This window comes from Epinephelus lanceolatus, chromosome 21 (assembly GCF_041903045.1).
Source record: "Epinephelus lanceolatus isolate andai-2023 chromosome 21, ASM4190304v1, whole genome shotgun sequence".
In the NCBI taxonomy this organism is placed as follows: Eukaryota; Metazoa; Chordata; class Actinopteri; order Perciformes; family Serranidae; genus Epinephelus; species Epinephelus lanceolatus.
Window position 1 is genome coordinate 18,863,195 of NC_135754.1, and position 23,068 is coordinate 18,886,262.

Here is a 23,068-nt window from a genome sequence, read left to right on the forward strand (position 1 = left end):
TTTCAAAACAAAATGCCTTGTGTTTACAAATGAAGGGATTCTGTCAACTGAAACATTATCAGAAGGCTTTTGTTTCAAAACAGGAAGTGTTGAGTTAAAATTAAGCATATTGTTTTCATGTCTGTGACAGATATAGATATTGAAACTGTAGTATAAGCCAGTAGGATGTCAATATAATTATTAAAAGACCATCTCTATTTTTGCTGAAAAATGTGCGCGTCCTGCCAAAAAAAATAGGCAAGACTCAGAATCGTAAGATTTTCCACAGCTGAGCAGCAGTCAAGCCATGCCATGTGGCTGCTCTAACCTGTTAAAATGGGCGCCGAAAAAGAAATTACAAGATATTCTGTAACTTACACGCACTGATCATGCAGACAGTGTGGCCTGGGCTTTAGCAGCACCGTTTTTTTTATGCTTTTGGCAACTACCACAGTATAAAGAGCAAGAAAGTCCACATAGAGTGGGTGGATGTGTCAAATAAACTCTGGACTTTCACCTGCGAGACAGCTGTTTGTTTCCCATGTGAAACCAAAAGTCAGTTGAGTTATTTTAATAACAGCATAGCGTGCTAGTATGTGTAACATGCTATGCTAGTGACATATGTCACGTGATGTTACATTACATATGTACTTATTTTAAGCCAAACTATGTTTTTTCCAAACCTAATTACATGCTTTTTTTTACTAAACCTAAAGAAGTAAACCTAAAAACAAAATGTTTTACTAACATTCTAAGTTTATTTCGAAAAGAGACTGTATGCATGTAACGAGCAGAGACTGTACATTTCCTGTGAAATGGAAATTTATTTAGAAAAGACAAAATGTAAATTTATGCACCGTCTGTGAGCGTCCAAAAATGATGCTGGAAGGGTACCTAGCACGTCATATTTTGACATGAAGGGCCATTGACTAAGCACTCCCGGCAAGTTAGGAGTGAGAATGTGTTGTAAAAACAATATGGCAGGCTCCCTGAGAGAGGACTCTCTCCATAAACGGCTTATTCGAAGGTAACAAATACACAACAGTTATTATTTTCAGGTTGTTATTATACACTGATGAAAACAAAGTTATGAATATCAAATACCATTTCTGCCAAAAGATGCCTTTGTATCTGACACACTGGACCTTTAAATCATGAATAATTTATTCACAACCCACAGAGATGATGTGAAATCAGCTGTTGTTGTCATTGCAGGTGGACACTTTTGTGCTGGACTTTACTGTGCAAAGATCAAGAATCGCTGTTAAAAACCCTCGTGTAAGGCCACCCAAAGATCCCCGCTCCCTTCTGCATATGCCCTCATTGGATCCCACACCCTCTGTACCTCGGCCATCCAAAGTCCCTATAGGTGTACCTCTGGGAGGCATGGGCATTGGAATAAAACTTCCTGGTATGTCACTTACAGCACATAGAAAGCCACCACCTTGAGTCTTCAATGTCCAGTTGTTTTTCATGATCTGTAAATAATGTCATACATTTTGTTTTTTAGGACTTGGTGCTGGTTTTCCTGTTCTAAAGAAGACTCAGCGGGTGGTTAGAGATGAAAATAAACCAGAAACCCCCTCAGAGGTAGGCGACTATTAATAATCTTTGAATTCCACTTTTATCTCATGTTGAGCTATGTGTGTTATTAAAATGTCTCAATATCAACAGGAGACAAAGCCAGAGGAGAAGAGTGACACTCCCAAACAAGATGAAGCACCACACAGACCTAAATGGATGCCTCCAAAACATCCAGGGTAAAACCCCATCTCACAGTATTCACATTATCATATTCAGCACAAAATCATCTTGTGTTCAGACATTTTCTGACTCTTAGTTTTCTCGTGCCTGTCTAGATTTGGAAATCCACTTATGTCTGAGCTGAAGAGCAAACTGAAGAAGACCACAAAAGAGTGAGGAGAAGAAGAAGATAAATTGTAGCAAATACTTTGTGTGGATATTTCAATATAATATACAAATGGCTTTATTTTTTGGTGTATTTATGAAACTGAATACAGTGATGACATTTTCATTGTGTCAGTTATTTTCTGTATGTTTTGTAATAAAGCTTAACTGAAAAAAAGGAGTGTTACTTTCTTACACACAGTGCAAGAGGTGGGTATTTAGCACACACAATAATCATAGCCTCAAATCTCTTTGGACTGCAAATGGACATAAACCTGGAATACACTGATCAGTTTGCAGCTATTCATAGTGTAAACAGTTACAGAGTCAGTCTCTCTGATGAAGTCATGGTGATGTTGAAACCTTGGTCTGTTTGCACTATTACAGCCTGCAAATTAAACATTGTGCTCCAGTCCTTTTCTTTTCCCTTTGATGTTCTCTGTCCTTGAACTAAGAGGCACCTGATTAGCCTCATGCTGCAGGATGATGCAGAGGAAACCCTGTTTCAACATGGACATTATAAACTATTGAAGCCAACAGTGGAGACAGTGGCTGTGTTGATGACTCAGTGTTGGTGAAAGACCCATCAGAGCCTCAAACCATATTGTTTGAGCAGCTGCACGAAGCTTGCATGCTGTATATACAGTATTTGAATGTGTACACATGCTACACATACTGTACATAACCATCCAACCCATGTATATTCATTCAGCATTTAATTCTACTTTTTATATAGTGTACAACCTGCACAACCTTTCACTTGTATATGGACTTTAATTTTTTTTTACTTTTATTCTTATTGTTCAGCATTGGTTCTTTTTATATATCTTTTTATATAACTGTAAAGAAATCACAGGAATGTATTCAATGTTTAATATGGTTTAATCTGGTTTAATCGAGACAGTAGGTGGCAGTATTGCCCCATCGAATGTGTGGTCATCAGTTACTCTTAAACTCACGAAGAAGAACCTGTCGGCTGTGATTGGTTGGAATCATCCAATCAGCGTGCGGTGAGCTGACGTTTGAACCAGAGCGGTGCTCCAGAAGTTGTGACTTTATGAACGTTTCGGTGTTATTTTAACATTCAGCTGACTTTCGTGGATACGTGTTACATTCAGCAGACTCCAATATAAAGGAGAAAGTATTTACCGTCTTTCCAAAGACATGAACCTCCCCCACGAAGTGCCTCTGAAATTAGGTAAGTCAAAGTTGTTTCCGTTTTACCCACTAACGTTACCAGGCTAATGTTAGCTTAGCATCGTTCGGGACTTTCTCATGCCTCGAGCATAACGTCACTACTGTAACGTTAACCTCTCAAACTTGACAACAACATCGGTCAGTGTTTGTCTCTACATTTTTTAAACTGCCATGTTGTGTATGTCACCTCTGCTGCTTATGAACCTTACCTGCTGACTGAAGTTGCAATGTTATTGTTTCAAGCTAACGTAATATGTGTTTTATCAAACTAAACTGAAGGTTTGTCGTCGTTATGACAAACGTTTTGTCCTGCTATTGGACCTGTGATCTTAATGTAGCCTACTGTCAAATCACATGACGGAAATAGTTGACACTAGTCAGTGGTCATCAGTTGACTTTATTCAGGGTGTCTCTAGGTCCTTAAAAAAGCAGTAAAATGTGTTAAATTCAAATCTATAAATATTAGTCCTTAAAAGTATTTTGTTGTGTGAACTTTTATTTTTTTTCAGGTTTTAATTTGCCACAAACATTGTATCCCATTTAATTTATCCATCTTCTAAGTTATTTTTGTCAAAATGAGTCAAGCTATTTGGCGTGAAAGTCCATATGTCTGATGTTACAAAGTTTTAAACCTACCACTGAACCTAATCTTAATGTCTTTTTACTTAATACTTGCACTTACATGTTGGCAAAATGTAGATTAACTTAACTCACTGTAATAACCATATTCCTATATAAAATCCACCTCTGCATGGGTGTGCTTACCTGTATACTTACCTGCAATGCTTGAATAAGACAAACACGATTCATCATCATGATCATTATCAAATCAATCTTAAATTTGGTTAGAAATTATTCTAAAAGGTTCTTAAAAATGCATTAAATTTAAGTGTCAGACACTTGTAGACACAAGGAGTGGGAATCACCAGAGGCTCCATGATAGGATATTATCACAGTACTTAGGCCACAATACAATATTATTGGATTTTAAACGTTTTGCAATATGCTAAGTCTTTTTTCTAATTGGACAAAGTTTTCAGTGTGTTCATTTCAGTTTATTTTATTATTGTAGGCTAACAAAAATTTATTTTGTGTTACTTTGTAATATTAATAATGTATTTAGTAAAAAAAAAAAAAAATACTTCCACTTTATTTTTTACAAGCTATTCTGTACATGAACTAATTTAAAAACTGTTTTGCCACTAATATAATGTTGTAGTCAAGTCATTTCAATTTAAAGCTGACAGTAATTGTACATATTGTCCCACTGGAAGTTTACGTGATCTGGTAATGTAAAAGTAAAAATATTTTTGCACTAATTAAATCATTTGATTCACAGGCTGCAGGCAAGAGTCTGAGAGGACACCTGAGAAAATGTTCTCTGGGCACTCACTGAGTCGCTTAGATGCTCCTGTGTGCAGGCTGGATGCGGAGTACTTCCCAGAAATCACCCTCCTCGAAGTTACATGTGATTCAATTCTTCCTGGCAGTGTGCCCGCTACACCTCTAACAGCTGGGTCTGTGAAGAGCAGGTTTGCCTTTCCCCAGCCCTCCCCATTTCATTACACCACCAATTTAAACCCCATTTTGTCAGAAACAGGCTTAAATGACATAAAGAGTGCTAAAGAAAACACGTCTGAAGTCCATTCTCCTGAACTGTCAAGACATAATGGGACAACAGCCAGTAAAGACCTTAATGTCAAGATGGTTGACTCCCCAGAGAGTAAGTACGCTCCTGAGCGCTTTCTGGATTTCCCAGAAATTACTCTCCTTGATGCTACACGTGATTCAGACCTATCACAAGGAGGGGAGTTATCCTCCATGGAGGCCACGCGGGATATCTCACCAATGGATAGTTTGAAAAACAACATGCCTCCCTCAGAGCTCAGTGGACAAACTGCGGCAGAGCCTGTCAGATCGGACATGAATCAAACTGGAGAACTGTCAAATACTCTCACTGGCAGTGTCACTCACACCACAAGCTCCTTATGTGAACAGTCTGATAAAAGTGTGGGGGGAAGCATAACACAAGCTTCCTTGGAACTAACTCGGGATGTTTCTACAGGCAGTGTTTTGGAAAACAGTAGGCCTGCTTTAGAGCACAGCAGACAAGACATGGCGAAGATTCAAGCAACAGCCGAGGACACACTTGGTACCCATCCTGCTAATGTTACTCACAGCATAAACTCGAGTGACATGTCTGTTCTGGGCGCTGCATCAGAGGTCTCTACTTCTGATGTGCAGTGTAACAATAGTTTGAAGAATGTCACTTCTGAGCTTCAAAGTGAACCTGTAGCGACTTCCAATACTGTGGAAGCTAAAAATGTAGACCCACTTCCCAGCAATGATGCTGAGCTCACCAGCGTCGTGCCACAATCGAGCCAAAAAACTGCTGGATCTTTGAACGGCACATTTACCACTCTGCAGTCCCCCCAGTTGAGTCCCTCCACCAATTTAAACACCACTACTCAAATACCTGGGCCTCAAAATAACACGCTGGATCTTCCCTCTTCTAATGAAGACAGTCCCAAAGCAGAGAGTGTGGCTACAGATCAGGCTACTTCAGTCTCTGAGAATACCATCGAAACTTCCCTTGTTTTGAGTGAAACTCGCTCTGCTGTAAAGGCAGGTAATTCATGTGATATGCAGAATGCCACTTTTGACAGGCACTCTCTTCGGAAATCCAGTGGCAATACTATTTTAGGGGAAGCTGGTGCTGCAACCTTTTGCCTCCAGAACACTTTTGATACTAAACCTCCCTTGAAGCAGAATGGCACGATAACATTGTCAGAGAGCTCAGGTGACAGTCACCAGAGCACTTTCGACAAGCCTCTGAAGGTCTGCAATGCAACAAGTAGCCCTAAAGAAAACAAGTCTGAGCACTCACAATCAGGTCTGCCTGTGACAGATGGTCTCTCCGACCCTTTGGGCCAACAAAGCATGGATATGGAGAGCAACAAAGCAAACACATTTGATTGGGAGGACTCCCTAGATTTAAAGGCAGATTTTTTGATCACTTCAACACCAATGACTGGCTGTAAAAATTTTATCTTTAACCCTCGACAAGAGGAGGGCAAAATCGTAGGGGCGCAGAAGAATCTGTATGGCGATGGTCCCAGTAAGCCAGATGGTCAGGTGCCATCAGATGTTCCATCAAACATCATCTCTGACCGAAAAACTTTCTTGACACATCCAGCTGGTAAATCCCTTTTGCCTCCTTCGAAAGCTGCATCCCAGCTGTTGAAACCCAAGCCGGCATCTGCACTTCCAGGAAGGTGTGAGCCGTTGACATCAGGCCTGCCCATGACGAGACAAAGAGCCCAAGCTGAAGCCTTGAGAAATACTGCTGCTCCTGATGCGCCCCAAGCGGTAGGATTTAAATGTCTTCTTGTAATCCACTAAGGCATTAAGTGCACAAAATGCTGACAGTAGAGATGTTCAGATACCATTTTTTTCTTCCTCATACCGATTCTAATACCTGAACTTGCTGGTTAGGGGGCATTCCCAATACTGGTATTGAATCAACTCTAGTTTACAGCATGAACTAGATCAAATGAACTCTGAAGGTCTTGTCAGTTTTGTCTCTTAAATCCACTTTTTAATGAGTGAGACCAGAAATCTGAGCAGAAGCATTGATGGCATGTGACAGTCGGTGGATGATATCCTCTGTTGTGTTTTTTAGAGCACAGGAATATCAAGCTCCTACAGGTTACGCCCATCAACAACAGGTAGGCAGTGTGAATTCTGTTTTTAGAATGGGCTCGGCAGATTGCAGTTTTATTCTTCATAAATGCTTAGACTAAATTGTTAAAGGGACAGTTCACCTCAAATCAAAAGAAGAAGAAAGTCATGGACAAGAGGCTTGTGATTGCAACAGCTCGGGATGTAAAACATTAATGGCATCCCTCTGGGCTGAGCTGTAACGTTAGCTAGCTCAGCTGTGTTAGGTGAGGTAGCAGTAGATGCACGCTTCCTTCTGTGCTGTGATTTGGTTGGCAGGTGTAACTCAGTAGACAGAAAATAGTTCCCTACATGAAACTGCTCACAGTTCTAGAGAAGGCAGAAATCTGTATACTCGCACCAAAACTATCTAGATTGATAAATAGCACTACTGGTCATTATGGGGTGAACTGTCCCTTTTAAAGTATGCAGTGAGAATTGTAAGCATCAGTACACTCTATGAACTAATGTTAAAATTTGTTCCTATGTTATTTTTATGTGCAACTGTGCGCACAGTATTCACAGTCCCCACACTATCTAACCTCTGTGCAAACATTAGGATTCAAGCCACCCAGTTCGGGCTTGCAGAGACCACAGTTGAGCGGCATACCGTCAGGCATCCAGAGAGCTGCAACAGGTCTCAGGCCGCCATCAGCAAGAATCAATTCATCAGCTTCTTCAATTTCAAGCAAGCTCCGTGGACCTACAGGTACTGACACAGTCAGACATATATAGATAGTTACCAGGATGATATTGTGAATTATTTTAGCCAGAATAATCGTGACATGAAATTTTCACGTTGTCCCATGCCTGCTTGTGTGACATGCTTGGTCATTAATTTCAATTTAATTGTTTTTGTTGTTATTTGTCTCCCTCTTTATACACATCAGCTGCGAACCCTGCGACGAAGACTTCACAGGGAAAGAAGCAGCCCTTAACCAGAGGTGAAACTTTGCCAGTTGCAAAGAGGAAGAGATTGGGTAAAAACTGAGTCTTTGCAAAAGAGCGTTGTAATCAGCCAAGTATTTTTCCTTAGCATTTTAAAGACTGGCATGATTAGTACAACACCTTTAACTAAAACTGTGCAACAGTTAATGTGATGGTGTTCACAGGCTGGACCTTTCTGAGTTTACAAAATACACACTCACACTTGTATCTAATCCACAGATGCTCCCTTACCGCCCAGTAGTGCTGAAGTCCCAGCATCATCCTGTGATGCGGCAAACAAAGCCAAAAGCCTCAAACAGCCCACAACCAGCAAAAGAGCTTTGCCAGCTAAACCCCAAAAGGATGGTAAGTTGGATTTGCATCTGTTATGTATAATTATTAAGCCAGACTATGATGTAATTTGTGTTTCTGGGGAGGTTTATGGTCTAGAGAGTTAAGTAACTTGGACTTTTTGACATTTTGTGAGTTACTTATCTGTTCTTTATCACATGCTTTCAGATGTTGCAATGCCAGCTAGTACCAGAGCAGAAACTTCGACATGTAGCGACACTTCTAGCAAAGCCAGAGCCCTGAAACAGCCTGCGACCACCCATAGGGCTGCGCTGGCTAAACCCAGAGGCCACGGTAAGCTGGGAGTGCTGAGACGCCAAAATGAGCAGCTGAGGCCACTGGAGGGACTATTTGACAAGTCCAGTGATTTATATATTATATAATATTTGGTGTATTCTCCATTAGGACTTTATTGTAAGGCTTCACATACAGGCTGAACATCTGCATATTCAGGTCTTGTCCTTCATCCATCTTGAGGGTGTTTAAAATACTTTTTTTCTTGTTGACATTTCAGTTAATCAAACATGTCTTTTGGAGCTCTTACCAACAATCACAATTGTGATTATGTGCATCCTTGATTCAAATCTAAGCAAAACAGTGGCCCGCTATCACTTCTTAAATTTATTTCCAGTTCTTTAATACAACTGCTAACAGTTTTGCATTAATAAAGAAGCTGGTGAAAAGTATCCAGGATGGACTATGGAGACCAGTTTGAGAATTTAAGCTCAGACTGGTGTCTGGATAATGATGACTACACTAGCACCACCATGATCACATACAATAGTGTTGGCTGAAGGAAGCAGGAGCAATATAGGGAAGTTATACATTAGGTAGTCATTCTCACTGATCTAAGCCTGATACAGGAAATCAAAAAGCAGAAGATAAAGTATTGTTTGACAGAGACCATGTTGATAGTAATTTAATGATTCAAATTTTATTGCAGGATGTGCCAATTGCACTGTGCTGGAACAGCAACTGAAAATGCAAGCAGAAGAAATAAAGAGACTGAAAGAAGGTATGACACATTACTGTGGGTTTGTCTCAAAAATGAATATTGCAAATGACCTCGAAAAGGAAATGCTGCAATGCTTTGGAGCTAAAGACATATCAGAGCTTTTTACCATCTTTCAGGAGAGGCTTTTGTACCACTCACCAGTCAAAGAGTTGTCTCAGTAATGACAACATGTGGGAATGGGTGGGCTCTGTCCCTGGTTGGCTCAGCAGCAGGTGCATTTGGTGGCATCAGTTCTGTATCCAATCAGATTATGTGGCTGCAGTTTTAAGCAAATCAAGTGTTTAAAAAGTAGGGGGGATTTGTGTTGCACACTCTGGCGCCGTATGTCCGATGTCATAGCTGCAACAATAGGCATGTTCGAGATGAGCCAGGCCTGCTCAGATTTGATCACCGGCACAATGCGTGTTAGATTTGTGTCCGACTTCATCCCAACTTGCTCTGATGTCATGCAAAAGTGGACAGCATAAATCTTACGAGAGCGAGGTGGCCGCAGTTTTTTAGAGCCAGACGCTGCAGTTGCTCCACACCACTGCAAGACCCAAGGCATGATGGGAAACGCCTGGCTCTCACCTGATCTAACAGCTGATTGGTTTAAATTATGACGTTTTAGATAAACTTTTCATAGATTTAGAGTTTGTTTGATTTGAAGGTTTATTCTGTGAACAGAAATCATGTTGTGCTACTGATGGTGACGTGTAGTAGTCAGAGACTAAACACAAGCCGAAATATGAGTCTGATAACAGTTTTAATAAATTAGCATCAGATCTAACAGGCTGCTGGAAACTGTCAGGAAGCTGTCAGACTTCACTGCAACTTTTTGTCACCGCCTCCTGCTGCAGCCTATTGTAAACAGTGTTGAACCTCAACTTCCTGTAGCATTTCCGAAATCTCACCTTCTCATCTCTGTGTTTCTTTGTACTGGTTATCATAATTGTGTCAAGATCTCGCTTTTAGTGTATGTTGTCCTGTGTTTAACCTGATCATTATTAATGCATTTTTCTTTTTCCTAGAGCTGCTGAAGAAAAGTGAAGAGGATGAATACTTTTAATTTAATTATATTCCTGTTTTCCAAGACCAGCATCAAAGTTATATGAAATACACTAATAAAGTATTTGATGTGGTTTCAGAATATGTATATATCATCTGTGATATTTTAAATAAAGATACTATCTGAAGAGTTTGCAGTTTATTATTATATTTTTTGTCACAGATCTCAAAAATTATGTTACATCTGGTGAATTTAACATGTCCTACCGCTGGGTGGCGTCATAACCCGGGGCCTGTAGCTGTAGTGTGGCTGTAGATGTGCAGTACACTGTCAGTGGACCATCCAGTGTTCTGTAGATCTACAACTGACTTCCTTTCCTGACGCAAGTGCCCGGCAAGGCTGTCGCACGCCTTTATTTGTGGCCGCTGTACAGCAAAACTGGATTTTATAACAGTTCAAAGAGGACAGACACACCACAGGATAACTTTCACAAGGACGTAGGTGAGTCTGTGCCAACATTTGAGTAAACTATGCGTGAATATTCTTCGCTTTGGTGTATTAACGGCTACACATGCGGGGAGGCCCCGTGCGCTCTCCCGGCTGGTGTTAGCGTTAGCTTAGCAACAACCTCGCGCCACGTTAGGGTTGTTACGGTTTCGCATTGAATTGTCAGATACAAATAGACGTTAGCGTGCTACTTAATAGGCTACAGTATTTTTTACGTTGTGAAACTTCTGAATAAAACATACTGTGCTCGACTTGTTGCTGCAACTAAAGTCTGGTGTTGTGTTTCGTAACCCATCTGTCAAAGCTAGCTAGCGTTAGCCTAGCGTAGGTTGTCGTTGCACAGCACGGACAGACGCAGGTTGCTAACTTTACCAGTGTCTGCATGCAGCCTCGCTGACTTTATCTGGAAAATTGTAACTCTAGTCACGAATTGTGTTAAAGTAACCTTGAAAATGTTAACATTATGTCTTAAAGTTTCTCAAGTGAACACTGCAGCCGCATTAGGAAGCAACCCGAGCCAACATTAGCTTCAAATTGACTAAAGTTAGTTGTTGCGTAGAAACAGATAAGCTAACGTTGGCTAGCTAAACAATAGTTAGCTTGCCCAAACACTTCAATTCCATTACCCACTTGAGATACATTGTTTTCCTCATCAGTTGTGTGATAGCAATATTGTCACATAGCAATGACAGTAAACTGAAAACTCATCTGCTCAGTGGGAGGTTCTCTTAATTGAGTTTTCAGATCTGTGTAAAGATGGGAAGCTAGGTTGTTTTTCTGCAACACATTTCATATAGCACAGATGTAAACAGATCAGTTGTAATGTCTTTAATACCTTTCTCATGTTGTCTTCACAGATTGACAGCTTCCTTCAACAATGTCTCGTTTCTTTGCCACCGGGTCTGACAGCGAGTCAGAGGAGTCCTCATCCGCTGATGAGATCACCCCTAAAGCACCCGGAGCAACTTTCAAGCAGTCAGTATAACTTAAAATAAATCCTGTCATCGGGACTCTATTGCTACACTTTGTAGTAATGTCACACATGCTTGATGTTTTCACAGGTCGTTGCTTCTCAGTGATGACGAGGAGGACACTAAGAGAGTGGTGCGCAGCGCCAAAGACAAAAGGTTGGTGTGGTATCTTCATATGTTAAAAACTGTACAGGTCACACAGGGTATTGTATTGAATGTTTTCATTCTTATATCTCAGGTTTGAGGAGCTGACCAACCTCATCAAGACCATCCGCAATGCTATGAAAATTCGTGACATGGCCAAATGTTTGGAGGAGTTTGAGCAGTTATGTCGAGCCTTCCTCAAAAGCAAGACTATAGTGGACAAAGAGGGTGTTCCCCCTTTCTATATCCGTCTTCTGGCCGACCTGGAGGACTACCTGAACCAGGTCAGTAGCTCAAAGTTTAACTACAACTCTAAAAATACTAACTGTGTAATGTAACAATATGTATGGTTTTGCCCACAGGAAGCAATATACATTAACCTTGGTTAAGGCAGTCCTACATAATGTCCCAGTCCCTGCTCCTCCAGTGCAATAGAAATAACTCATAATATTTTCTTTCCAGCTTTGGGAGGACAAAGAGGGCAAGAAGAAGATGAACAAAAACAACGCAAAAGCCCTCAGTACGCTGCGTCAGAAGATCCGCAAATACAACAGAGATTATGAAACAGAAATCGCTGCATACAAGGAGGTAAACGAGGAAATTCTCTCTCAGTGGTCCTATGCTTTAAAACATACAGAAACTTTGCTGGTTCAGCAATATTAGCTACACCTGTGGATCAAAGTCAGAGGCGGGAGGCTGTTTTAATGTGTCTGTTGCCTATTCTGCATTACCACAACATAGGTGTCATTCGAGCTGCTCAGTGGCCACCAGATCAGTCTGTGGCTGTACTGGGCAGCTGACTTGTGTGAATGTGTGTAACTGAAAGTGGATCAGGAGGCAGCCTGGATAAACGAAGTTGAAAAAATAAATCTCAGTGTCTTCTCTCTCTGTTAGAACCCACAAGAATCTGCGGATGAAGAGGAGGAGAAGGAGGCAGAGGAATCTGGTAAGCTTGCTACATATGCATGTTTTTATGCTAAATTACAAGATTTCTGTCAAATGTATGGAGTGCAACATAGCAGGGTTTTTTTACATTCTGTACTTAATGCTCTTCCAACATTAGGGGGGGGAAAGTAAGATCATAGGCAAACTGGTTATATTTAATAAGTCCGAGCATCATCACTAAAATTCACCCTAATTTTTGTCCTACTAGCCTCATCTTCTGATAGCGAGGGAGAGGCGGGCGACGATGGAGTGTCTGCCAAGGCCTTCTTAAAGAAAAAGCCAGAGGCTCCCCCAGAGGCCAGCAAGTTCCTCAAGTCTGCCAAAGGATCTGGGGTAAGAAGCGAGCATGCTTTTTATAAGAACGCACTACAGAGAGAAAAAGGAGAAACCTGCTGCAAAAGACCCAATTCTAATGTGAGGTAATGTGTTGGACTTGTTCTCCCTTGACAGGATGAATCGTCCTCTAGTAGTGATGATGACGACGATGATGAAGACTGGGGCTCAGACTCTGTGGACAGTGGCAGTGAGAGCTCAGATGAGGGGGAGGGAAAGAGTGCCTCCCTGGCTGTGGTCTTCCTCAAGAAGTGAGTCTGTCTCCACATTTTTTGTTTTTGTTTACAACGGAAAAAATTATTAAAAGAAATTTTTTTTTCATCTTCTCTGTCCGTTGTATCTCAAATACATTGGGGTTTTTTACCGTTGGACAGAATATGATGTGTGTAAGCATCTTTTTGGATACCGTCAAGTCACATATACTTACCACCCACACTGTGTGTCCATCCTCAGGACCCAGGGGGCTGAAAAATCCAGCGAAAAGAAGCTTGGAAAGAAGAAGAAGCCCAAGAAGAAAGAGCGGCTAGAGGAGGAGGCTGAGGAGGAGGGAGGAGAGGAGGTTGAGGGAGGCTGGGAGAAGGTGAAGGGAGGCGCCCCGATGGTCAAGGTAAAGAAGAGAGCAAAACTTTGTCATGTGGTGTTATCATGATTGCTGCTGCTCAAACAAGATGGTGCACTCATTCATATTGTCTTTGCCTCAATGCCATACTATGTATTTTAGCACAGGAACAGAACATTGATTTGTCTTTGTCACAGTGAATCTATGTTCTTCTGTCTCCCAGGAAAAGCCCAAAATGTTTGCCAAAGGCACAGAGATCAACGTACCAGTGGTGGTGAAGAAACTGAATGAGATTCTGCAAGCAAGAGGCAAAAAGGGCACTGACAGGTAACACTGTACCATTTACTAAAGACATGAACGCACACATTATTCATAATTTAAAAAAAAATAGCATTCATTGCTTATCATTAAATTAATGCAATTTTTAAACTCCCCTCTTTCTTCTCTCTCTGACAGAGCTGCCCAGATTGAACTGCTTCATGCTCTGGCAAACATCGCTGCTGAGAATAACCTGGGCCAAGGCATCATGGTCAAGATTAAGTTCAACATCATTGCCTCCCTGTATGACTACAACCCCAACCTGGCAGCCTTCATGAAGGTGGGAGCCACTTTTTTCTTAATGTCACAATTTCTTTTATTCAGAGTTTGTGCCTGGAAAAGTTCCACAATTAATATAGAGAATTTGAAGAAAATAAATAACCAAATACTCAGTATGCATGTTTATGTGTTGATGTTTCAAATTAAATTTGTTTTCCTCCAGCCTGATATGTGGAAGAAGTGCCTGGACTGTATCGACGAGCTGCTGGACATCCTCTTTGAAAACAACAACATCTTCATCGGGGAGAACATCGCAGAGGACAGTGAGAGTCTGATCGCTTCAGACCAGGTATCTATCTTCTCTTTTCACTCGTTACATTTCTGCTATTTTTGGTTGGCAGCAGGTCCTGGTTGATGTGTAGACCATCCCAAAACTGAGTCACACTAACCATGTTGTTGTCTGTGTATGTATGATCTGTGTTGTTTATTACTGGACGTGTCATTATTTTAAAGGCCCAGTGTGTAGGATTTAGGGGCATGTCTTTATAGAAATGGCAATTTTGAGTTTTGAGATCTGCATTCTGCACAATAAATGCTCTAAAAAATACATTATATCTTTGCTTTTGTTGTTGTTGTGTTTTGTTTTTTTAATCAATTTAGCTTTGCTACGGGACTACAAAACTCATTCAGAAACACTTCTATTATAACTTTTACTCTTAAATTTATACCGCGATATATACCGTTACCGTGAAGGGATTCAATTTATACCATGATGTGAATTTTAGGTCATACCACCCAGCCCTAAATGTGTGGAAGCATCATCATTTGTATGTCATCTTACATGAAAATGTTGTTGTTACTTTCTGCAAAAACTACATGCTTTGTGTTTGTCAGCCATTCAGGGTGCGTGGATGCATCTTAACGCTTGTGGAGAGGATGGATGAAGAGTTTACCAAGATCATGCAGAACACTGACCCCCACTCACAAGGTGAGCTAAATCAGAAAAGAGACTTGAGCATTATTTTTAATTTTGAGTATTGTCATTTTAGATGTGAAAGTAAATCACTTAGCACTGGAAAATCATGCTATAGCAGGAATCCCTGAAGTGTGTTGCTGTATCATTTTTGGTTTTCAAACGGCTCTTCTTAGTAGCTTGTAGTAGCTCACTGCTTTCTTCTCCACTCTTCCTCCAGAATATGTCGACAATCTGAAAGACGAGGGCCACGTTTGTGGCATCATCGACAGGCTCCTCGAATACATGGAGAACAAGGGCAGCACGGAGGAGATTTGCCGCATCTACCTTCGCAGAATCATGCACACCTACTACAAGTTTGACTACAAGGCTCACCGGCGCAGCCTGGGCCTGCAGGGAGAGTCCAAGGTGAGAGAAGCACAGAAGGGGTAGACCCTGTGTGAGAGAGAAATACACCTCACTATATTAGTGAGAAAGAGACCTGAGTGTGTGTTCCTGATAGACATGACAAGTTATGTTTTTTAAATGACAAGAGTACTTTAACGACCTAAATGACGAAAAATCACAGTGGGGTATAAAGTGGAAGTGGGTCTGGATGTGAGTGTGTTTGATATGTAAACAGTGTGTTGCGATGAGCTGAGCTGAGTGTGTGACGTGCTGAATTGTGTTTCTGTTTTTATTCTATTTAGTCCGAGCAGGACCAGGAGGAGAGTGAGGGGGAGGACAGTGCCGTGATCATGGACCGTCTCTGCAAGTTCATCTACGCCAAGGATCGCACCGACCGTATCCGTACCTGCGCTATCCTCTGTCACATCTACCACCACGCTCTGCATTCACGCTGGTACCAGGCTCGCGACCTGATGCTGATGAGCCACCTGCAGGACAACATCCAGCATGCTGACCCCCCTGTACAGGTAGGCAGACGGTATTCATCAAGGCTGCATCGTTGTTCTCTTGTGTAGCTTTGCGTCTAAGAACCTATTTCCTCTCTCTGATCTAGATCCTGTACAACAGAACCATGGTCCAGCTTGGCATTTGCGCATTCAGGCAGGGCATGATTAAAGATGCCCACAACGCCCTATTGGACATCCAGTCCTCTGGCCGTGCCAAGGAGCTCCTGGGTCAGGGTCTGCTCATGAGGAACATGCAGGAGAGGAACGCAGAGCAGGAGAAGATTGAAAAGAGGAGACAAGTAAGTCCAATATTAGCAGTAAAGTCATGTCTAAAGTCATGTTAGTTTTATTTGTTGGAAACCTGCTGGGTGAAATCTGGCATTGCTGAACTTAAGAATCTGATGTTATAGAGCTTATGTGTCAGCGAAGCACTTTAAGTACAGACTTGATGTCAGGTTGTACGGAGCCTTGCAACATTATCTTAACATTGCTTTGACCTTTCCAACAGGTGCCATTCCACATGCACATCAACCTGGAGCTGCTGGAGTGTGTGTACCTGGTGTCCGCCATGCTGCTGGAAATCCCCTACATGGCCGCCCACGAGTTTGATGCCCGCCGCAGGATGATCAGCAAGCAGTTCCATCACCAGCTCAGAGTGGGAGAGAGACAGCCACTGCTGGGTACCTGACCTCTCATGACTCCTAACACCAGCATGTTTTAGCCATAGAGAACCCTGAGAGGATAACTCAAGCTCTTTTTGTCTTCCAGGACCCCCAGAGAGCATGAGGGAGCACGTGGTGGCAGCCAGCAAGGCCATGAAGATGGGAGACTGGCGTACCTGCCACTCATTCATCATCAATGAGAAGATGAACAGTAAGGTCTGGGACCTGTTTCCTGAGACGCAGCGAGTACGAGAGATGCTCGTCAGGTTAGCACAAACTATTCTTATCCATCAGTTAATTTATTTCCAATTGATCATTATTTAGTCTCATTAAGCTTCGGATCACGCCATAATGATTTACTCTGGCAATTCAGTTATAATTTACAAATACGAATTCATCGTTCTGCCCTGCGTAATTTGTTTTTTTCTGAATTTCCTGGTTGTTTCCTTTTAATAGGAAGATCCAAGAGGAGTCACTGAGGACTTATCTGTTCACGTACAGCAGTGTTTATGACTCCATCAGGTAAGAACAAGATGCAAGTGTCAGACACAACTAAAGCGTTGGTTTGTGTAGAACAGTATGAAGTATGAAGCCTCAGTTTGTGTCCACCTAAGCCCTGTTTCCACCAAACACTTGTGGGTTACTTCCTTTAGAACTGGTACATAACCCGTATGGACATGTACCTAAACTGCAGATCTGTTAAGTGTGTGTAATGAACTGAACAGGCTGCCTTGTGGATAGCAGGCTCGATTCTGTTGCATTACCACATTTTTTTATTGGGGAAATACTAGTGTTTTAATTTTTTGTATCTGTCCTCCAGCATGGGGACACTATCTGAGATGTTTGAGTTGGAGATAGCCACAGTTCACAGCATCATCAGCAAGATGATCATCAACGAGGAGCTGATGGTGGGTTTTATGTCTTTGTTCTTTTGGAGTAAATTTTTATCAGTATGGATGCAATAGAACGTCCATAATGGGATTTCCAGTACATCTTCACATGCACAAATTTTATTTTTCTTTTAGTGAAAGAGTTCTTAATATTTTCTGTCCTCTTGCCAACAGGCGTCGCTCGACCAACCCACACAGACGGTGGTGATGCACCGCACAGAGCCCACCTCCCTGCAGAACATGGCACTGCAGCTGGCTGAGAAACTGGGCAGCTTGGTGGAGAATAACGAGCGCGTCTTCGACCTCAAACAAGGCGTCTATGGAGGCTACTTCAACAGAGGTGGGTTTGGACAACACACTTCACCGTATGCCATATATACCATGTGTGTTTGCTTGTTGTTCTTCCCAAATGGTACCAGTACTTTACCTTGTAAACTTCCGGGAACATTTGTCATGCTATTTTTGCTAATAAAAGTTGTACAGTGCGGTTTTATAAACAATAATAATTGGTTGTTTCATGCATTACAGATCAGAAAGGTGGCTACCAACAGAACAAATCTTACAACAGAGGTATGTGAAGCCACACTGAGGTTGCACTTTGGATATAAAAATGTTTGGACCCCATGACCTTCCCAACATGCCTCTAATCCTCTGCAGAGGCTGTGTACTGTTGATTCATTGCTCCTTTTAACCACGTTGCTGACTGAGTTTGTTTGCATTTAATCAGTAACTAACTTGTAATGCATTAAAATGTTAGATTAAGGATGAGGGTCGGGTTTTGCCCCAACAGAGCAAATTCATGGTGTTTATACCTGTTCATACCTGTTCAGAACGGCTACACTGAAAAGTGATTCAAAGCTATTTGACCATCCAACAGCAGTTCTGACGGTGTCTTTGAAATTGTGTTTAAACAATAACAGTGTGAGTTGAAGTGATTTGCTTTTTGTCATCTGATTATGTGGCTGCCTGAAGATAATCATTCCCTCTCCATGTTCACAGATCAGAAAGGTGGTTACCAGCAGAATAAGGGAGGCTACCAGCGAGGCGGCTACAGAAATCAGAACCACCAAAACAATTACTGAGCTTGGAACGTTTGGATTTCAGCATCTCCACCTAACTAGTCTTCATTCCATAACAACAACCTTGGTTTCTGTGCTTGACACTTGGTTGTGTGCTGTTGTCCGTTAGTTGACTCAAAACAGCTTTCAGCTGATCCTGAAACAGCTGAACTGCACTGCTACGGTATAGTTTGGTTTTTCAGTATGGCCAGCTCCTTTGTACTAACGTGAAGAGTTTTTAAGGTTATTATTGCTAATAGAGGATTGTATAATGAAGGCATTGCAGTGTGGCTGGCTTGTGGCAGTGCGGTCAGGTGACAGACGGGTCAAGTATTGTTGACTTGTACTTAAATAAACAGTGACAAGAATGAAACCGCATTTTTGACTGCTTTGTTTTAGTGTAAATCCGTTTAAAGAAGACATCAAAGCATGAAACTAAATCAATAAGGTAAACCCAACCTCCTCCTGTCAGCAATAATCATCACCTTTGGTTTCACTGACTAAATTTACGTGCGCAATATATTCAATTTTTTATCATTTATCGTTTATCATCATTCCTTATTGAAAAGTTTTGTGTTACAATATTTGTGTGTATCCAAAAGCCTTTTGATCTCGAAGCCTTTCATAATATCCAAAATATGCTGATCTGTATCATATTCAGAATATTGTCAGATCTGAACTACAGTGGAATACAAGTGTGCATTTTAACCTACCCATTGACTGTTTATGTTCTTTGGGCAGAGTTTGTGTGTTGATGGACTGATAAATTTACAAGAAAAATTAAGTTGCTGAAAACAGAAGGGTCTCGTCCTCCATAAGGTAAATGTGTCTGGTTCTCTCTTTACATTAAATACTGCTCTCTGGAGCGACATCCTGGGGCCGCATTCACAAAGCTTCCTGGTACAAAGAGTTCCTCCTAGTGACAAAATACAAAGTTAAGGCTAGGTCCTGGTAAAGGAAGAAATTAATCACAGAGCATCTTAGACCTTAAAAGTAGCTTCAAAGTTGAAAAACTGTAAGGAGCAGGGAGGAGGACTTTTAAGAGACTTCAGAATTTCTTAATCAGAGGAGAAAACGGAAACACAAAGAGGTTAGATAAATATTCTCAATACACTGGATGACGGTAAATAAAATGCTACAGATTTGATCCTGCAGGAATAGTATGTGTGGTTGATGTTATTAGGGGTATGCACACATTTCCCACCCAACTCTATAAAAACAGTGTAGCAGTGATGACTTGAGTCTGTCGAAACCTTCCATCAGCATAGTGATCAAACTGACAATGACAACACTTTCACATTTTGCAGTTCATTTAATTTCCACTGGGTGTCCACACCTGGCAGGTTCACAAAGGGGCTTGTAAGTGACAACCAATCACATCTGTTCAATGTTTTATCATCCGCACCTCCTCACTAAGGTCAAGGTTTCTGTCCCTTCCTTGCTCAGAGTTGCTCTGAGAACTTTGGGCTAAGTTTGAAGCTCTGAGTGTTCTCGGAATGTTTGTGAATCTGGCCCCTGATTTTCATCTGGCCCCTGATTTTCTTTCATATTTCTCAGAACTTTAATGAAGCTACAAACTTAAGGAACTGTGGCTGTATTCACAAACATTCTGAGAATACTCTCAGAGATCCTACCCTAGCTTAATTTTTTTTTAGTAAGGAATCCTACCATAGGAGTGATTTAGGATCTAGTCTTAACTTTAAGGAGAGATTAGAAGAAAATGTCACTATTTCATCACAAGGAGCAACTCTTTGTATCAGGAAGCTTTGGGAATACTGCCCCAGATTTTTAGGCAATTTCAAAAGGAAAAAACTGGAGTGTGTCTTTGTGTTATGACCAAAATGTATTAATTGCAGAGCATAAATATGGTGTGAGAGTTGAGGATGAGGAAACCTAAACCTACACATGGCAATAACCCAAATTCTCTCTGAGCTGCCAACACCCTGTTGCAGGTTTTAAGCCAAAAGGCATTGGTGTGAGCCACATATTATCAAAGGCTTATTATTATACTCCAAATGCCATGGAATTTTCCTCGTTTGAACAAGTTCTTCTTTCTGTACAAATGTGTGAGAGTGTCACTCATCCCACCCCCACAAGGTAAAATGTAAATAGGTCAGCCAAACATCCATGAGACTCTGGCGAAGAGTAACCAGCAAACATTAGACTCAGTCACTGTATCACCTCCACTGTCATGTTCTTGTTACTAATTAGTCATCAAGAACAGCTTTGATGGTTTGGTGTGTTTGTTATTGCATAGATAACTGACTGAATGCCTTTCTGCTACACAGAAGAGCTTTTTCCCTGATTTTAAGACAATGGCTGCCATCTAATTTTAGGGTGCTTTTAGACCTAGAGTTGTCCTGCTTTGGTCTGAATCAGGGACTAATTTTGTTGCTAAGTTTTAAAATTGCCTAGAGTTGATTCATGTTCTCACGGCAGCATTTGCAAGCAAACCAGATCAAATGCCCTGCGCAAGAAATATGCTCTTGATTGGTCAGAATTTCCATGTGGGAAAAATCCAGGAAGTAAAAAAAAAACTGTTGAAGAAGAGTACACTTGCAAGATAAATGTGACACTTTCTAATGTCACAATGGAGGGACAACTACGCAGGTTGATTTTAGCGCTGGTCATCGTGGACTATGTTGCTGCTATTGTTCATTTTAGTCAAACCATACAGTTTGAAAACGAGATGCGGCTCCAGCTAGAAAACAATGTTTTGATGCATTGGATGTGCTGAATGTGCATATTAAGGCAGTACAGGAGGAGGTGCACATTAATAATCCTCCAGGACTGTAACATGCTCATGTTTAACCCAAACAATGTGTCATGTGATTGCAGTTGGTTCAGATCGAGGTCGGAACACAATCTCACCACAAACAAACCGCACCAGAGTTTGACTGTAACCGGACCGAGACCACCTCTTCAAGAAGGTCTTAGTCTGGTTGTTTTGGTGTGCACCTGCCCAAAGGAACCGCACTTAGGCAAACAAACTTGAGTTTGATTAAACTGAAACAAACAGGGCCTTGCACTATGGGGTGCCGTTTGTAAAGTGGCTCACGCTGAAAATAACATAACATTTTGCCACATTTAGCTTCAAACAATGTTTAAAAAAGTATTATGAATTTTTTAACGTCACCTTTTACCACATTTACAGCAATATTTGTTAACTTAGAAATATATTAAATAGTTAAATCTAAATATTAAATGTGGCACCTAAATGTTAAATGTTAAATCTAAATATTAAATCTAAATCTAAATGCTAAATCTAAATGTTAAATCTAAATGCTAAATATAAATATAAATGTTAAATTGAAATATTAAATCTAAATCTAAATGCTAAATCTAAATGTTAAATGTTAAATCTAAATGTTCTGGGTGAAACTAAATATTTAGCTAATATGCAAATTCACACTGCCAGTCACCGGAAGTACCAAAATAAAAGCTCGAGATGGTCAGACTGTATTTATAGAATCAAATAACAAATTAAAACCAACTTATCGGGGGAAATGGACACTTGAACATACATTAGCGTGATAATAACTACCTAAAATAACAAGAAACGTGTTTGGAGAAATTTTATTTGATATGTACTTTGAGTTGTTCGCTGGAAAAAAATATTTTTTTCACGGACCGTTTAAGAGTTAATGGGTCATTACAGACACTGCTAACGGTGCTAAAAGCTAACGGTTGTTAGCTTAGCTTAGGTTGTTAGTCCCTCTGAAGGGACACTCACAACTCAAAGTACATGTCAAATAAAATTTCTCCAAACATGTTTCTTGTTATTTTAGGTAGCTATTATCACGCTAATGTATGTTCAAGTGTCCATTTCCCCCGATAAGTTGGTTTTAATTCGTTATTTGATTCTATAAACACAGTCTGACCATCTAGAGCTTTTATTTTGGTACTTCCGGTGACCGGCAGTGTGAATTTGCATATTAGCTAAATATTTAGTTTCACCCAGAACATTTAGATTTAACATTTAACATTTAGATTCAGCATTTAGATTTAACATTTAGATTTAGATTTAGATTTAATATTTATATTTATATTTAGCATTTATATTTAGCATTTATATTTAACATTTATATTTATATTTATATTTAGCATATAGATTTAACATTTAGATTTAGATTTAATATTTAGATTTAACATTTAACATTTAGGTGCCACATTTAATATTTAGATTTAACTATTTAATACATTTCTAAGTTAACAAATATTGCTGTAAATGTGGTAAAAGGTGAAGTTAAAAAATTCACAATACTTTTTTAAACATTTTTTGAAGCTAAATGTGGCAAAATGTTGATGTTATTTTCAGCGTGAGACACTTTACAAACGGCACCCCATATTGCACACCCTTAGAAATACTGCTCGGTAGGATTTTCTCATGTCAATATATTCACAGCATTAAGAGTTTCTCTGCATATTTGTATAGCTCAAATGACATTGATTTTGCTAGTTCATTGATAGGAAAGATCAGACTCTTAGCAGGATTTATCTTTTACCGTGAT

General features: G+C 40.6%; 3 protein-coding genes across 4 annotated transcripts in view; all 3 read left to right on the forward strand.

Annotated features, from left to right (window-relative positions):
• LOC117247518 (uncharacterized) overlaps positions 1 to 2,068 on the forward strand; it is a 32,324-nt gene extending 30,256 nt beyond the window's left edge. The window contains exons 15-18 of the mRNA XM_078163683.1: positions 1,195 to 1,390; positions 1,490 to 1,569; positions 1,654 to 1,739; positions 1,839 to 2,068. Of these exons, the coding sequence (XP_078019809.1) occupies positions 1,195 to 1,390; positions 1,490 to 1,569; positions 1,654 to 1,739; positions 1,839 to 1,899 (423 nt within the window). The 3' untranslated portion in view covers positions 1,900 to 2,068. The remainder of the gene's footprint in view (positions 1 to 1,194; positions 1,391 to 1,489; positions 1,570 to 1,653; positions 1,740 to 1,838) is intronic.
• Positions 2,069 to 2,902: 834 nt separating this feature from the next.
• Positions 2,903 to 10,277, forward strand: LOC117246817 (uncharacterized). Of its 2 annotated transcripts, none has more exons than XM_033610797.2 (9): positions 2,903 to 3,085; positions 4,424 to 6,453; positions 6,767 to 6,812; positions 7,364 to 7,513; positions 7,695 to 7,784; positions 7,972 to 8,097; positions 8,251 to 8,376; positions 9,026 to 9,097; positions 10,108 to 10,277. In XM_033610797.2, exons 1-9 carry the CDS (start codon positions 3,052 to 3,054, stop codon positions 10,143 to 10,145), a joined length of 2,712 nt encoding a protein of 903 aa, XP_033466688.2. In that variant the 5' UTR covers positions 2,903 to 3,051; the 3' UTR covers positions 10,146 to 10,277. The 2 variants fall into 2 exon arrangements, with proteins under 2 accessions (XP_033466688.2, XP_033466689.2); XM_033610798.2 differs by having other exon boundaries at positions 7,695 to 7,748.
• A 151-nt stretch (positions 10,278 to 10,428) lies between these two features.
• Positions 10,429 to 18,930, forward strand: eif3c (eukaryotic translation initiation factor 3, subunit C). The gene is made up of 23 exons (XM_033612017.2): positions 10,429 to 10,586; positions 11,450 to 11,567; positions 11,654 to 11,719; positions 11,802 to 11,991; positions 12,170 to 12,295; positions 12,602 to 12,653; positions 12,861 to 12,985; positions 13,103 to 13,236; positions 13,439 to 13,592; positions 13,768 to 13,871; positions 14,001 to 14,142; positions 14,305 to 14,430; positions 14,976 to 15,069; positions 15,275 to 15,462; positions 15,744 to 15,968; positions 16,055 to 16,246; positions 16,456 to 16,627; positions 16,716 to 16,875; positions 17,066 to 17,131; positions 17,430 to 17,517; positions 17,674 to 17,839; positions 18,028 to 18,069; positions 18,499 to 18,930. Exons 2-23 carry the CDS (start codon positions 11,470 to 11,472, stop codon positions 18,579 to 18,581), a joined length of 2,793 nt encoding a protein of 930 aa, XP_033467908.1. The 5' UTR covers positions 10,429 to 10,586; positions 11,450 to 11,469; the 3' UTR covers positions 18,582 to 18,930.
• Positions 18,931 to 23,068: the final 4,138 nt, after the last annotated feature.